Source organism: Hydra vulgaris, chromosome 01 (genome assembly GCF_038396675.1).
Source record: "Hydra vulgaris chromosome 01, alternate assembly HydraT2T_AEP".
In the NCBI taxonomy this organism is placed as follows: Eukaryota; Metazoa; Cnidaria; class Hydrozoa; order Anthoathecata; family Hydridae; genus Hydra; species Hydra vulgaris.
In genome coordinates this window covers 45,320,894-45,337,109 of record NC_088920.1, presented here as the reverse complement: position 1 = coordinate 45,337,109, position 16,216 = coordinate 45,320,894, and the positions used below count along the sequence as shown (strand labels likewise).

The window sequence follows — 16,216 nt, the reverse complement described above, 5'->3', positions numbered from 1 at the left end:
AAAACATGAGACAAAAGAATTTTGCATACGCACCGATCAGTTAGAGGGGTAATGACTAATCTACCAGAATTTCCCAAATACTCATAGCCATATTTAAAACGAGTATTTGTTTGACAAACAACACAATCATCAACATCTTTTTCCCAATACATACGCAGCTGCATCAACCAATCAAAAGCATTTATGTCTGAACATCCTGATTTGACCATTTTTTCTATTACATCTCTTGCATGTACTTCAATTGTAATTAAGGCAACAATCTTTAAACGCTGCAACTTAGTTAAATTTCCACGAACTTGTTCAGAAAGTTTATTTAGCACAAATATTTGTTTTTTCCGCAAATTCTTTAATGTTTTTTTATCTTCTCTATCTTTCATTCCAAGCAATGCTTTAGAACAGTCAGCTGTCCATTGGATTTGACTAGCTATTATTATTAGCTAAAAAAACGAGTCTTGAATGAAAAAGTAACACAAAGCTAAAAAACTTGAAACATAAAGCTAAAAAACTTTAGAAAATTATAAAGAAAAAATAAAAAAGATATTTTGCTTTTAAAGTAAAAATTATAACCTGTCCAGCCCATTCTTTAACCCATTTCTCGCGGCCCGTGCCAACCTTTTTAAGCCCTAATCGACAACCTCTTAACAATTCTTTTAAACCAGATCTCATGCTATGTTCAATATCACACAGCCAAGATTCTACAGGTCCTTCCACTAAAACTGGATGTAGAAACTCTATATACTCTCCATCAGAAGAGAACATACCAAACGCTTCTTGCTTAAGACTTAAGCCTAGTTTGCTCATCTGCAGTGACTTAATATTATCAAAGCATTTACTCAAATGTGGTTGAACCTAGAATAATCAATAAAAGCTTTAAACACTAAAACAAAGTCATAAACATTGAAATAGGTTGTTTTAAAAATGAGTTATCTATTTTTTCAGTGACGAAAAAAAAAAAAGAAAGAAATGAAACATATTATTCATCAAAAAGTAATACTTAGCATTTTATATGTTAATACTAAATTTTACATTAAAATTATACTCCTCATTATCTGTGCAAACTATTGGCATAAATATTTTAAATATATAAAACACTTCAGTAACATCAAAAAAAAAATAGAAATAAGTAGTTTTAAAAATATGAAAAAAAGAAAGAAATGAAACATATATTCATCATAACGAATTATTTAAAAAAACATTTTAAATGTTTATACTAAACTTTATATTAAAAATGATATTCCTCATTAATTGTGCTAACTATTGGCATAAATATTTTAATTATAATAAATACTCCAGCAACACCATATGTACTTTTTTAGTTACAGTGAAAATATCAAATAGTAAAAACTTTTTATATTTTACAGTAAAAATATAATACAATAAATAAGAATTTTTATATTTATATAAAAGAATAATTATATATTTTTTTTTTTACACAAATATGTAGTAATATTAAAAACGTATAACATTAATTTAAATATAATAACCTAATTCAATTTTGTTACAACTTGTATTAAAAAAAACTTACTGCTTCAGGATTTTTTGACTGTCCCAATATTTCTAGCAGATCATCATTAGAAAGAAAATAAAACCTTGGGAATATTTGCCTTTTTGTCTCAAGAAACATGTCCAATGATTTTTGTATCTCTTCTAGCTTTAAATTCATGTTGTTCAATAACTCCATCATTCCTGGAAAATGACAACCTTGCAAAACATTTCTGTCTTTGTTTAAACGCTTCATTATAGTTTTCCAGGAGTTGTTGACTTCATCAAATTCTGCAGATTCTCTAGGAAGTTGTTTACGAATGTCTTCACCAAGAAATATGTTCTATAAAAATATAAAATTTATTTAGCAAAAACACAATATATTTAAAAGTAATATTTGTATTTATACAGATATTTAAAAACATCATTTATATTTAGAACTATAACAAAATAAGTACATCAGTGAATTTAGATGTGTATATGTGTAACATACAAGTTGTATATATATACATATATATATAAAACTTGTATGTATATATATATATGTATATATATATATATATATATATATATATATATATATATATATATATATATATATATATATATATATATATATATATGAATTTGATAATAGATTTTTGTAATAAATTTGTATTCCTTAAAAAACTTTTATAATAATTAATTATATAATTATTATATTATTATTATAATATTAATTATATATATTAATATTATAATAAATTAATTATATATATTAATTATATATTTATAATAAACTATTAATTTTTATAAAAAATTTTATAATAGATTTTTGTAATTAATTTGTATTCCTTAAAAAACAGTTTTTTAATGATTTTTGTAAATTTTACTGATGATGAGCTATGTAGTTCGAAACATGTATAACAAACATTTTTAAAGTGTTGTTAATTTTATTTAAATATTTATTCCCATTGTGCTTAACAGATCATTTGGTAATAAATATATAAATATATATATATATATATATATATATATATATATATATATATATATATATATATATATATATATATATATATATATATATATATATATATATATATATTATTGGCCATTAATAACAATCCACCATGGTTTTTTTGATATTATTCGACTTTGATTGATAATAAATCAATGATTGTTTGACTCATTTCAAATATAAAAAGTGTAAATTGATGAGTATCATATTTTCTTTTAAATAAATATAGATTTTGATAAAAGTATCAATCGATGCGCTAACCATCTGGTTTTTTTTAACACTTACCTCAAAATCTAAAATATTTATAATGGCCAAAATTAACTATCCACTCTATTATTTCAAAATTCCTTCAAAATTGCGTTTGTCTTTGAGTAAAACTTTGAAGTTATTTGCAAATTAATAATTATTGTTAGAGAGTTTTTCTTAAAAATTGTTACAAATGTTTAAAACGTTTGTGTAAATGAAATATAAAATTTAGCATCTAATTAGCAACTACAACATTTCAGCAATAAAAAAATCAAAATGACTGGAAAAACTATTGATAATATGACAAAATGTAAAATCATAGCTATGAATGAACAAAACATCTCAATGAGAAAAATTGCAAAACATTTAAACACAACACATCCACCTGTTAGCAGAATAATCAACCGATATCATGAATACAAAACAATTGAAAATATTCCGCGTCCTCGAAGACCCACCATTTCAAATGAAAGAAATGAACGTTCACTTATTCGCATAGTAAAAAAAAATAGAAAGTTATTATCTACTGATCTCAGTCGAAAATGGCAGTATGCTTCTGGTGTTGTTGCTAGTGTTCGAACAATTAGAAGAGTACTACAAAAACATAATTACATGTGGCGAGCTGCTTGCAAAAAACCCCGTCTATCAAAAAAACATCAGAAAGCAAGGAAAAACTGGTGCTTAGCTCGAAGAATTTGGCCTAAGAGCATGTGGCACAACATTCTTTTCAGCGATGAAATGAACATTGAGGTTCAAGAAAAAACCGAGTAATGCTGAGAAGAATGCCACATGAAAGAATGCGCCCAGATTGTTCTATGTATAGAAAAAAACAAGGTAGTGGCAGTATAGGTATCTGGGCCTGCATGAACTATGAAGGTGTAGGTTGCTTCAAACTATTTGATGGCAGGCTTGATTCTCAAAGATATTTAGACATATTGGATAATTATTTGATGCCTTATATTGACATTTTTCGAAAAGACACGGGAATTATTTTCCAACAAGATAACGCTCCCTGTCATACTGCTAAGATTTGCAAGCAATGGTTTGAAGAAAACTACATTTAAGTCATGTCTTGGCCTGCCAACAGTCCAGATCTCAATTGCATAGAGAATTTGTGGTCTTGGTTAGACCACAATCTTGGTAAAATTGAAATAAAAGATCTGGACCAGCTGAAAGAAGTAACAAAATTACTAAATAATGTTCCAAAAGATATTACTAAGAATTTAGTGAATTCCATGCCGAAACAGATCAATGAATGCTTAAAAGCTAAAGGATTGTCAACAAAATATTAATTTTGTTTTTTTTTCATTTTTTGTGTATTATAATTTTTTTTTGTTCTTATAGTTAGTTAATTTTGTTGATGTGGTTTGTTTATTTTGGCCACATTTTTTTTTGATACATATGAACACTTGTTTTCATTTCAATATTTCAGTTTTTAATTTTTTTATTTTATTATTACTTTATAATAAATTTATATAGTAATTATTTGATTTATTTGAATAAAAAAAATTGAAGAAAAATCTCTTTTAATTTTTAAAATATGTAATTTCAAACTTATATTCATACCACAATAACATGATGGAATGTTATTAATGGCCAATACTGTATATATATATATATATACAGCCCTCGGAATTAGTGTCAGCATATGCATATATATGTGTATATATATATATATATATATATATATATATATATATATATTTATATATACATATATATGCATATGCTGACACTAATTCCGAGGGCTGTATATATATGTTGAAATATATGTATATGTATATATATATATATATATATATATATATATATATATATATATATATATATATATATACAACAGAAGGTGTGTCTGTAATCTTTCCCATAAAATGTTAACATTATGTTTTAAAAAGTTAATTAATTAAGTTAAGTTAAAGACCACAAAAAGTTTAAAAACTATGAAAAGTTTCCTTTAAATTTGATAGATTGTCTGTCTAAACCAAAACACAGTCAATGTAGAGAAACTACTTGCATGCTCTACCTAGTTAAGTCATTAGGTGTGTGTATACTCCCTGCATTTTCTACCTATTTAAGTGAGCCGATTCTTTACACTCCTTTCATATTTTACCTATTTATGTTTAGTCCCCACCACGTCCCTAGTAGTACCGCACTCAACTTGTTTCTCCACACAGTGGCCTTGCTCAAGAAAGAGTTTATTTTATTTTAAATTTTGATTGCAAAATATTTAAACCTGTTTTTTATGCTAACCAAAATGAGAAAAGAATAGCAATACATGTGGCAAATGGAGAATATTCAACACTTTTTTCACTGAAAAAATTGGAATGCAGGAATGCTCAATGTATCATAGAAGCTTTAATGAAAAAATTGTATAGTTGCAATCTTATTGAGAAAATATTGTAATCATGTTCTAAACAATTGCTGTGAACAGTGGCCATTTGAAAGATGCTGTTGTTCCCATCAAAAGATGCCTGTCAGTCAAGGTACTTTATCTACATTGTCATCACCATATAGCAGAAATTATGCCTTTAGGTGCATTGACTGCTCTATTTGGATCTTCTGTTGCACTAATTTAAAGTATTTTTGGCTTATTTTAAAAAACGTGGGAATTAGTAGGGAATTGCCAATGTAAAAGTTGTTGAGAAATGACTATCGAAAAATGTTGGAATTAACAGTTTTTTTCATTGGTAGTGAGTCAGTAGGGGAATTTAGATTAATAACCATGCATAATGGATGTTCAAAATAATCTAAAGCATTAAAATGACGCTGGAAACATCTAAATGATAAAAGTAGAACTTATAATCAGTGTGCCAAATAACTTAGTAATTTTTCAGTGTTAATGATTTACATTTATGTACAATATTGTGTACTAAATGTCAACAAACGATTGATTTTAATTAGAAATTTAACCAATAATTATTATAAAAAAATGGTTGCAGCAATGCTGCACAAATTAAGAAACAATTTATTTATCCAAATAGAATGTTATTTTAAACATGTAAGCAAAATTAAGTTGGACAAAATTAACAATATTCTTAAAAATAAATTAAATTTACAACAGTGGAAAAATTCCACTGATGTTATTAATTGGTTCTCCATAATCAAAAATAAAAAAGAACTATATATTTATTCAAATTGATATTAATGATATTTACCTCTCAATAACTGCAGATATTTTAGATAAAAAAATTGAATTTGCAAAAATCCACACATTTATTCCAGAAGAGACAATATGTATAGTAAAACATTATAGAAAAACTTTTATTTTAATTATTTTACTTTTAATAAGGAAACTTGGAAGAAAAAAAATGCATGACTGTTTTGATGTAACAATGGGCAGTTATGGAGCAGAAATTTGTGAATTTGGATTAAATAATTTAAATTTATTGATTAAAATAATCAATATTAATGATTTAGGCCTTTATTATGACGATTTTTTAATAGTAATGCGTAAAATTAGAAAAGATATAAAATTTTTTAAAAACATTGGCTTTTATATTGAAATAAGCTTAAATTTAAAAAATTGTAATTTTTCTTGATGTCACATTTAACCTCTCTGAAAAATCTCATATAAGCCTTTTAAAAAACCAAATGATGAATTACTGTATATTAATATTAACACAAATCCACCACAAATTCTAAAACAAATTCCAATTTCAATTAATAACAGGCTAAATTAAAACAACACTGATGAAAATGTATTTAATTCTTCTAAACAAATTTTTAAAAATGCCCTTAAAAAAAAAAAGGATTTCAAAATTTTGAAATAAAATTTGATCTTGAAAAAAAGTAAAAAAATAAATAAAAAAGCGAAACAAAACTAGAAATGAGATAAAATGCTCTGCCCTGAAAAGTTATATTGAAGTGAGTTATACCACTTTGACTCTCACCACCTCAAATATAATTTGGTTCCTACCCCCCCTCCCCCTCATATAGCAAAAATGTTTCCATTAACATAGGAAGAGTGTTTTTAAAATTATTCAATAAACACTTCCTGCCCTCTAATAAATTGCACAAAAAATATGGAAATAATTATAAAAGGTCACAATAATGCTTTGCTAAGTAAAAAAGAAATCCTAAATGAAAAAACAACAGAAAATTATAATTGAAAACAAAAAAAACAATTGCCGAATGAGTGGAAATTGTTTATTAAAAAATGTTGTATCTAAAGGTTTTGTTTCCTCTAAAAATGTACCAGATAAACATAATATTGGCTTAACAGAGAGTGAATGGAAAAAATATTTTGTATATATATATATATATATGCTATATATATACTTGCAATATATTTATATACTATATATATATATATATATATATATATGCTATATATACTTGCAATATTTATATACTATATATATATATATATCCTTGATATTTACCTCTAAATACATCCATTGTCTTTGCACTGTAAGAATTAATTCAATTATCTCTGCAATCAATGAAAGAGTACGCTCCCATTTATCAACTTCAAACTCAAATGGTTTGACATAACGAGATGACTTAAGAGTTAGCAGTGTCACCTATAAAATAAATTAAATATTTCAACAAACAATATTTCTAAATATATATATATATAAATATTTCTACAACCATAATACACATACAACCCTCGGAATTAGGAAAAATGAGGTCGGCAATAATTTTCCCACCTCATTCTTTTAGAAGTCAGCATCAGGTCGGCAAAAAATATTTGATACAAAGGTCTTACCATAAAACATAGAAACAAGGTTGGTAGTTTTTTGCCGACCTCAAACACTTTCTGGTCGGCAGTTAGGTGGGCATTGCCGAATGCCAACCCTAATTCCGAGGGCTGCACATATATGTAAAATTTATACACCATTTATACTACATAAGGAGTTTACTCTATGGTTGTCACCTCTTCCCTTCCCTTCGTCACCTTTTACCCAATTTACCAAACCTTCCACTAAGGTTGAACTGGGAAAAAATATTTTTACTACTAATTAAAACTAATTTTGCGGTAGTGGTGCAGTGGTAGAGCATTTGCTACGTAACTAGAAGTTCCGAGTTCAAACCCCACCACATCCCTGCTGTGACACGCTGGCTATGCAGGAGTCTTGCATGGGCCTAAAGCCATCTACCTTAGAAGGGTCTTTTGAATTTGTGAGTGTAATTTAAAGTGTTAAGCTTTGAGCGCTAGTATATTAGTGTTTTGCATAATAAAATGTAATCAATACCTAACATTGCAGAATTAACGGAAAAGAATTCACGATCTAAAAAGAAATTTCCTCTTTAGAATTCTTTGATTTGTGTAAAAGATGGATTGTTGCTTTGAAATGAGAAGATTTTCTCCAGATGATTTTTTAAGTTTAAAAAAATATTGCTTGTAAAATAAAAATAGTTTTTTGTCAATAAAGTATTCCATCCTTTAAACCATTTAGTTTCAAATTTAGTTATTACTTGTATAGCGAACCACATTGTTTAACTGCTATGTAACCACGGAACTAAAACAATTTCTTACTTTAAGTTGTAATTCTGACATCATCATTTTTTGATTTGCAAAATGATGTTTATAAAAAACATTTTCTTTCTAAAAAGTTTTACAATTAAATTTATTTTTGAAAAAAAAAAGTTTAAATAGTTCAAGTTATAGTTCCGCAAAAAAAAGAAATTGCAGCCAGATAAATGTTGTTTTTTAAATCAAATTTCTATATAAGTCATTCTTAACCGTAGCGCAATAAAAATTATTCAATGAAATTCTTTACATTCTCAAAAATTATCCATTGATTTTTCTATGTGCTCCTTAACACCTGACCTTCATTTAAAATCTATCATTATTACATTTTTAAATGTTTATTAATTAATTTACACTAACACGAGGCTACTAAAAATTTGCACAAAATTTGAAGGTTTAAAACTCGAGAACAAATTCGAATATTTCTGCTGTTCGAAGTTAAAGTAATTCTGATTTCATAATCTGATACTGATTTTGGAAATTAAAATTATATAAATAAAATGGAAGAAATTAAAGAAAAAAATAAACGAAAGCTTATCGGATACTTTGATTTAGATAACATAGACAAAGAGAAAACATCTACAGTGCATTATTTCATGCAAATGAAAGTTTTAAGGTAAACAACTTATAATATTATTAAAAGAGTTGACAACAATATTGACCTTAAAAAAAAGTCGGGAAGTGGCAGAAAACCATACAAAATAGACATAAGAAAAATTACTTCACTCATTAACAAGGCTGAAATAAAGTTGGAATCTCTCAGAGAAAACTTACATTAAAATATGGAATTCATAGAAGTTATGTTTATAAAATTTTTAACATGCATGAACTTAATTATTTCAAGATAACTTTTATAGTCAAGATAAAGACAAAACTGAAAATAGTATTAAATATAAGTTTAAATCAAAGTTTTAAGCGAAAGTTTCAGTATGGATTGCAATCAGTAGATTTGGTAAATCAAAGCCTTTCTTTGCAATTAAGAATAATGCCATTGATGCAAAAATATATTCAAAGAATGCATTGAAAGAAACTTGTTCCCTTCACCAATTAGCATCACAAAAATATAAAATATATATTTTGGCCTGATGGTGCAACCTATCATTATGCAAAGCTAACAATTGAAACTTAGAAGAAGTTCAATACAACCTATGTTTCTAAAGATAATAATCCTGCAAATGTACTGCAAATAAGCCCATTGAGACATTTTAGGCTCACCTAAAACAGAGAGTCTATTCCAATGATTTCAAAGCAAAAAATCATAACCACCAGAAAAAGAGAATTCAACTTAAATTACAAGATTTCAGTCCAGAATACTTTGAAAAGCTGTTTTGTAACTATATACTGTTTTTGTTTGTAACTATATACCATAATAAAATGTAATGTTTATATATCTATGAGCCTTCAAATCAAACATATTTGGTAAATATCCGCAGTAGGGTTATATGTCAATTCAGTACATGGGCAATTCAGTATAGGACAATTCAGTACAGGGCAATTCAGTACATGGATAATTCAGTACACAGGCAATTCAGTACACGAGCAATTCAGTACATGGGCAATTCAGTACAAGCTTTTTTGTAGCAATTTTTTCAATTGACAAAAAATTCAAGGGAAACTTATCATTTTCATATTGGGATAATTGTTAAAACCCTTAAAAGTAGCAGGCCTGATAATGTGCAACCACCACCATTATTATTTAAGACACATCTAGCAAGAACAAAATGTTTACAGTTATTAGATATCACCAAATTACCCTAAGTTTTTTATTTGCTGACATTCTGAGTCTCCAGTTATCTGGTAACTGAGATATAACCTTAATGCCCTACCCATATATTCTGTTACACAGGCACTCCCACATTTTCTTTCAGGGAGAAATAAGTATGGGAAATAAATGCAATTCCTCTCCCACACTCTTTTTTTCCTGAATAAAAGGTTGCCTTCCTTTACTGCTGCTCAGGCGGAATTAAGCGTGCGAAAGAAAAGCAATTCCTCTCTCACACTCTTTCCTGCCTGAATAAAAGGATGTCTTCCTTTACTCCCGCTCAGGCAGAATTAGGTGTAGGAAAAGAAAGCATTTTCTCTCCCACACTCTTTTCTGCCTGAGTAAGGAAAGAGGGTAAACTTTTTTTCTCCCACACTACACCCTTCCCAGTTTTACAGACAAATGATTATTTTCTCACATACCTTTCTACTATACTCTTCCTGTTAGTACAGTGGGGAGATGACCTTGGCAAAACAGCCCACATTCTGCTTTAAAAGGAGGACTAAAATTTTAGTCAGTCTCAATCTTCTTAAATATTTTGACCTGTCAAGCCTAATTAACGTCCAAAGTTTAGAATTTAAATAAAAATGGCATTTTCAATTTCAAAGTCAGAGAAGAACAAAGATGTTTTACAGCTTGATGGTCATGACTACCTGTTCCACAGGTCACATACCACTAGTGACATTAAGGTATGGCGCTGTCAAAAGTACGAAACTTGTCCTTCAAGAATGTCCACATCTGTAAATCAGATTGTAAAGCCTCCAACTGAGTGACTGGTGACCCAATACAGTCAAAGGCTAGAGCAGTCATAGCAAGCCTGAGACAGGAATCTTCAAGACCCCAGGCATCTACAAGGAATATTGTGGGGCAACATTTTCAGGGGCAGTCTAATGATGTTCTTGCCAGACTACCGAAACGAGCTGATGTTAAGAGAAATGTTAAGCAGATCAGGCAATATGCAAAAACCATTTTGCTTTCTCCAAAATCAATGAACTTTGATATTCCCCCAGAATTTAATGAAATTGTTTTATATGATTCTGGAAGGGCAGATCCACAGCGAATTCTTGCTATTGGTAGCAATGACTTGCTTCATTTTCTTGAAGGTGACACCAATAAAACAAGTAAGTGCAGTTGGCAGAGAGACTGGCAGCCAAAGTTGCTGGTTATCAAAATGAAGATGACAAGCTTCGCTACCTGAGTGCAATCAGTAATATGCAAGTCAGATAGATATGAAAGCAATTAGCAATATGCAAGTCAGATAGATATAAAAGCAATCAGAAAAAATAGCTAACCATGAATTTCATTAAAAAACATTTCAGAAAAGTAACCAGTTTATGTATAAGTATGTAAAATAGTAATCTTTAAAGAGAAGATATATTAAATTGTAGCTTCAGAAGGTTTATAATAAATCATGTGTTTCATTTAAGCCAAAGAAAATTAGATATTTATGAAGGGGATTCATTTAAATGGTATCTCTACATTAGGTCATATAGGTTTGGTTCTCTTTTGCACCAACTCTGCTCGCTGTTCTTGAAGTTAGTTGTATATATCTTTAGGATAATAATGTAAAAGAGAATAGTCTTCAAAAAGTAGTAGTAATTAGTGAAAAGTTTTAATACTGAGAATATTGCTAATTTGCTATCCTTTGTGCCTAAAATTTTGAAAAACTATAACAAAGTAGAAAAAGATAATAAGACTGTAAGAGGTAAAGAGGAAAATTTTTTGTACCTATATATAAATTACAGTACTTATTATCCATGTACTGAATTGCCCTGTACTGAATTGTCCTGTACTGAATTGCCCATGTACTGAACAGCCCTTGTACTGAATCGCCTGTGTACTGAACTGACCATGTACTGAATTGCCCATGTACTGATTTGCCCTGTACTGAATTGCCTGTGTACTGAATTGCCCTGTCACCCCGCAGTAGTATTCACTTTCTAAGCAAATGCTAGAAGAAGTGTGCTTCTTGTTATCAATACTATTTAATACCTATCATATATATAATCATATTATTTACTTTTGTCTGTTATATAGTTAGAGGTGTCTTTTTTTTGTCTAGTTTTTGTCATCATCCGTAACTTACTATAAATGTATGATTGTGTTCTGTTTGAACCTTTAGCATCGTTTTCACTCACCCATAAGTTGCTATTTATATGTAAGTTTGTTGATAGACGGGGTGGTTGTTTACATGCAATTAGTGGCTAAAAGAATGTTAATGTTCTAGCAAATTCATTGAAAAAGCATTTCACAATACAAAACTCAAAGGACTGGCTTCTCTAAATCAATTTAAAGAATTTTTTTTTCTCTAGTACAGCTTTTTACAGCAATCTGAACTGCTAACTTTTTATTACTAAAACGATCTTTTGCTTGATCCATCTTCAAGTAAAAGAGTAAAGAAAGTTTTTTCTAATATCCAGCCAGTAATTGCATTTAAACAACCACCCTCTACTAAGAACACTTAATTCTGAAAAATTCCAATTAATCAATAAAGAAGTTGGGTTATTTAAAAAAATAAGTAAGTTCTATCTTCAAGACGTTGTTTATAACATCAAATAGCACTATATGCAAGATAAAAAGCCATATTGTTTGTTGTATTAAGAATGAAAAATACTATTTAAAATACTTATCTTGTAACAGGAAAGCAAGTTCTAAATCGGGACAATAAATGAATGGATAATTAATGAAAAGGTTTGATAACCATGTATAAAATTGTCAACGTGCAAATAATTCTATTAAAGAACCTTTTTTCATCTTTTTATATTTCTATAACTCAAAAGTGAAAAAAAAAACAACCTTATGTTTAATAAAGCATGACACTTTTTAATTGACATTTCCTGTTAAAATTTTCTTATTATGTATACAATTGTGTATGCAAAATGTATACAAAACTAAAAAAATTTTCTTATTATGTATACAATTTTAAAATAAAATTTTCTTATAAAATAATATAATTGACATTTCCTGTTAAAATTTTCTTATTATGTATACAAAATGTATACGAAACTAAATTTTCTTATTATGTATACAATAATAGCACTACTGATGATTTTAAGAAAGGCCTCTAGTGCTACCTCATTATATAGAGTAATTTTTTGCAAATATTTTGTTTGCAAAATAAAAAAGAAAAGATACTCCATATATTGTTTATGTGGCTGACAAACAACTTTTATGTTAAATATCTCTCTCTCTCTCTCTCTCTCTCTCTCTCTCTCTCTCTCTATATATATATATATATATATATACATATATATATATATATCATATATGTATTATATATATATATATATATACATATATATATATATATATATATACATATATATATATATATATATCATATATGTATTATATATATATATATATATATATATATATATATATATATATATATATATATATATATATTTTATATACAGATACTTCATGAAAAAATTTGTAAATATACTTATATACAAATAAAGCATAACCTGGTTATCTTCCAGAGTTTGAAATATCTCCTCAGTACTTTTTAACTTAAAATGGCCACGCTCTTTGTATGGCACAATATCTAGATTCATTATTTCCCAAACATTGGAAATATCTTTCAGAGTTTTTTCAATCAGTAATTCTTTACTTGCAGATGCAGATATCTCATTTATCTGTTCTGCAAACTGATCCAAGCCAAGAATTATAATTTTTTCCAGAGTAAAATCATCGTCTTGATGATCAAAATGTTTTTGCATTGCAGTTTTTATCTGGTCCCAATGTCTTTCTCTAATGGCATCATTTTTCAAGTCTCGAATTAAAGGCATTGTTCGAATAAGTTGATCGATTCGGGATCTTATTGTGTCATTAATTTCCCAGTTTTTATCTTTGATTTCTCGATTTATTTTAATGCATTGTTTAAACAAATTTTGAGATATTTTTTCCATTTCAGTTGTTACAAGATTTGTAAACTTTTCAGTTTTCCATTGAGCCCATAATATCTCCCATTCTTCAGTTATTAGCCATATCTTAAAATTATTCAAAAAAACTTCTAAATTAAACTTATGCCACTCATTAATAACAAATAATATTGTAAGATACATATAATGAATGATTTTAGCCAAAGCAGACCATTATAACCAAACAATCAAATAGTTGATAAAACAATCAATTAAAAAAAAGTTTAAATAAAAATAATCAAAAACTATTTAATCAACAATCAATTATCAACATTTGAGATAACAGTCAACTCATAAAAAATTAGATCTATAATTTTTTTTTATTTTATAATTTATAACATTACCATTATTTTAGTTCCTTACCATTTATTTTATTTATTTAATGATAATAAATTTACTTATCATAGTTTATATTAATTAAGTTGATATTATTATATCATTAAATTAAATTTAAATTTTTTTTTACATATTTCAAATGATTCAAAGCTAATTCACCTGTTCTAAGAAGTTAATATTTGTTTCTAACAACTGCAAAAGCTTGGAAGACTGGTGCTCAATTTTGAATATTTGAAGGCCGTTTTGTAAAGATTTTTCTTCAGCCTTCTCTACATCAGTTTGCTGCTTAAAGGCTTTAATTGAAGCTAATGCTTCTCCCACAAACGTTTTTGATGTAAATGGTCCTCTAAGTGCAAACTCATCAACTAGAGCATTCACAGATTTTTTAAATTCCTCAGCTTGCAAAAGAAGAGCTGATCTAAACCTATCTTTGCTCTTCTTTAACATGATTTCACTGTCAATGAGACACTGTTGAAACGATATCCATGCTGATCCAAGCATCTGGAGTTGCTCTTGAACCTAATAACACACCAATTTGATTGAAAATAATAGTGTTAATTGTATATAATAAAATAAGTATAAACCATAAGAAATATACTGAGAATATATTTTGACTTTATCGTTATACAATAACAATTAAAAAAAAAAACAACCTCTTCAGAGACATTAATTTCATATTTTTCAAGGATGAAAAATTGCTCATGCACTGGGGGTATATTTGATTCGATATTCAAAAGATTGGCTTGTAGCTCTTCCAGTAAATTAATGCTACATTTTAACTGCTCAAGGTTTTCTGGAACTGCTCTTATAAGTTTAGAATTTGTATTCATGTAACTGTGCAGCTCTGAGAGCTTTGCAGTACCCATTTCTTTTAATACTCTTGTGAAACCATTTTGCCACTCATTACAATGAGATAGAATAGAAAACTTCAATGGAGAAGAATCAAGAAGTATGAACTGTATGGTTATTATTGTCTCCTCTTTCTGCACATTATTTGCAACTTCAGTATACCTAAAAAATAAAATAAAAATTAAGTTATTTTTAGATTGTTGTGTATCCTAGTCTTTTCATAATTATTATTTAAAAAATAATTCCACAAAAAATATTTCAGCACAAATGCGCAAAAAAAGATTTTTTTTTTTGCATAAATTATGCGAAACCTTTTTTTTTTTAAACAACACTTATGAAAAAACCAGGATACACAACAATCTAAATAAGAAATTTGGACCATTATGATCACATTAGAAAAAAAAATTTACAAAATATTGAGATTTACCTTGCGCTCAAAGCCAAATAATTTAGGAATAATTTGGGCATTTTCGGGGTATTTTGCCACTTGAGCACAAGGTAAATGTCAATATTTTTGGAATTTTTTTTTTTTGTAATCGCATTTTTTTTATATTTGCCACAAATTTGGGTTCTTATGTATTCTTGTTTTGAAAATTTTATTTTTTTAAACACCCTTTATATATATATATATATATATATATATAAAATTTGGATTCATCCTTTAGCCGGATTTTGCTGAAGTAATTGAAAGTTTCAAAAGATGTTACTTAATGATAACTGGTGTAATGCACCCGAAATTCACAGTGTTTTCTGCCACATCAAAGATTTCCTGTCGCAAAGGATCCCCCTTGGGCTCTATAGTGAACAAACTGTCGAAACTTATCAAGACTTATAAACATTGGTCAAGGTATTAACGAAAAAATAATCGTACAGAGTACAAAGAAAGATTGTTATGCTGCATAACTGATTTGAACAGTACACATCTTTAAAGAACTGCTACCATAATTTGATTTATTAAATTAGGCAGCAGAAAATCATAGCTTACAGTTTATAATGAAAACTTTACCCATTTTAATCCTTAACTGCTGTTATTAATTATGAATTTTAATATTGAATGTAAAAATATTGAAGAGTATTTGACTAAAAGTGAATAGCAATCTATTTTGAATAAATTTCTTGTGGAGAAAACCAAACACCAT

General features: G+C 27.7%; 1 protein-coding gene across 1 annotated transcript in view; it reads right to left on the bottom strand.

Annotated features, from left to right (window-relative positions):
• The window catches only part of LOC100199248 (dynein axonemal heavy chain 2), a 122,102-nt gene that overhangs the window by 83,351 nt on the left and 22,535 nt on the right, over positions 1-16,216 (bottom strand). The window contains exons 14-20 of the mRNA XM_065788319.1: positions 14,882-15,239; positions 14,388-14,747; positions 13,437-13,961; positions 7,111-7,251; positions 1,526-1,825; positions 568-849; positions 34-437 (exon numbers count right to left, since the gene is read on the bottom strand). Coding sequence (XP_065644391.1) covers positions 34-437; positions 568-849; positions 1,526-1,825; positions 7,111-7,251; positions 13,437-13,961; positions 14,388-14,747; positions 14,882-15,239 — 2,370 coding nt within the window. The remainder of the gene's footprint in view (positions 1-33; positions 438-567; positions 850-1,525; positions 1,826-7,110; positions 7,252-13,436; positions 13,962-14,387; positions 14,748-14,881; positions 15,240-16,216) is intronic.